Source organism: Corvus brachyrhynchos, unplaced genomic scaffold (genome assembly GCF_000691975.1).
Source record: "Corvus brachyrhynchos isolate BGI_N302 unplaced genomic scaffold, ASM69197v1 scaffold418, whole genome shotgun sequence".
NCBI lineage: Eukaryota > Metazoa > Chordata > Aves > Passeriformes > Corvidae > Corvus > Corvus brachyrhynchos.
Window position 1 is genome coordinate 124,881 of NW_008239541.1, and position 358 is coordinate 125,238.

The 358-nt window shown below is 64.0% G+C and overlaps 1 protein-coding gene across 1 annotated transcript in view; it reads right to left on the reverse strand.

Moving 5' to 3' along the window:
* Nucleotides 1–264: 264 nt before the first annotated feature.
* Nucleotides 265–358, reverse strand: part of TAF6 (TATA-box binding protein associated factor 6) — a gene marked incomplete at its 5' end in the record, with an annotated part of 22,284 nt that continues 22,190 nt past the window's right edge. Inside the window, one exon of the mRNA XM_017741319.1 lies at nucleotides 265–297. Within this exon, the coding sequence (XP_017596808.1) occupies nucleotides 265–297 (33 nt within the window). The remainder of the gene's footprint in view (nucleotides 298–358) is intronic.

Sequence of the window (358 nt, forward strand, 5' to 3'; positions counted from 1 at the left end):
CCCCCCACAGGTGGCACTGGGGTGACTGGGACGAACTGGGATAAGTACTGGAGCCACTGGGATGTACTGGGGGGATACTGGGATGAACTGGGAGGGCACTGGGGGGATACTGGTGGTTACTGGGATGAACTGGGGACCCTCCCCTGATGTAGTCCCCGCACGTGACGCAGAACCGGGATGAACTGGGACCAACTGGGATGAACTGGGGTGAACTGGGAGTTTATTGAGCTCCTCACAGCCCCGAGGTGGGGACCCCAGGGGGGCTCAGGGGGACACTTTGGGGTCCCGCAGCCCCCCCTTGTCACCCCCAGGAACCCCCGGGGACAATTTGGGGACACTTTGGGGGCCCCCAGCCCCC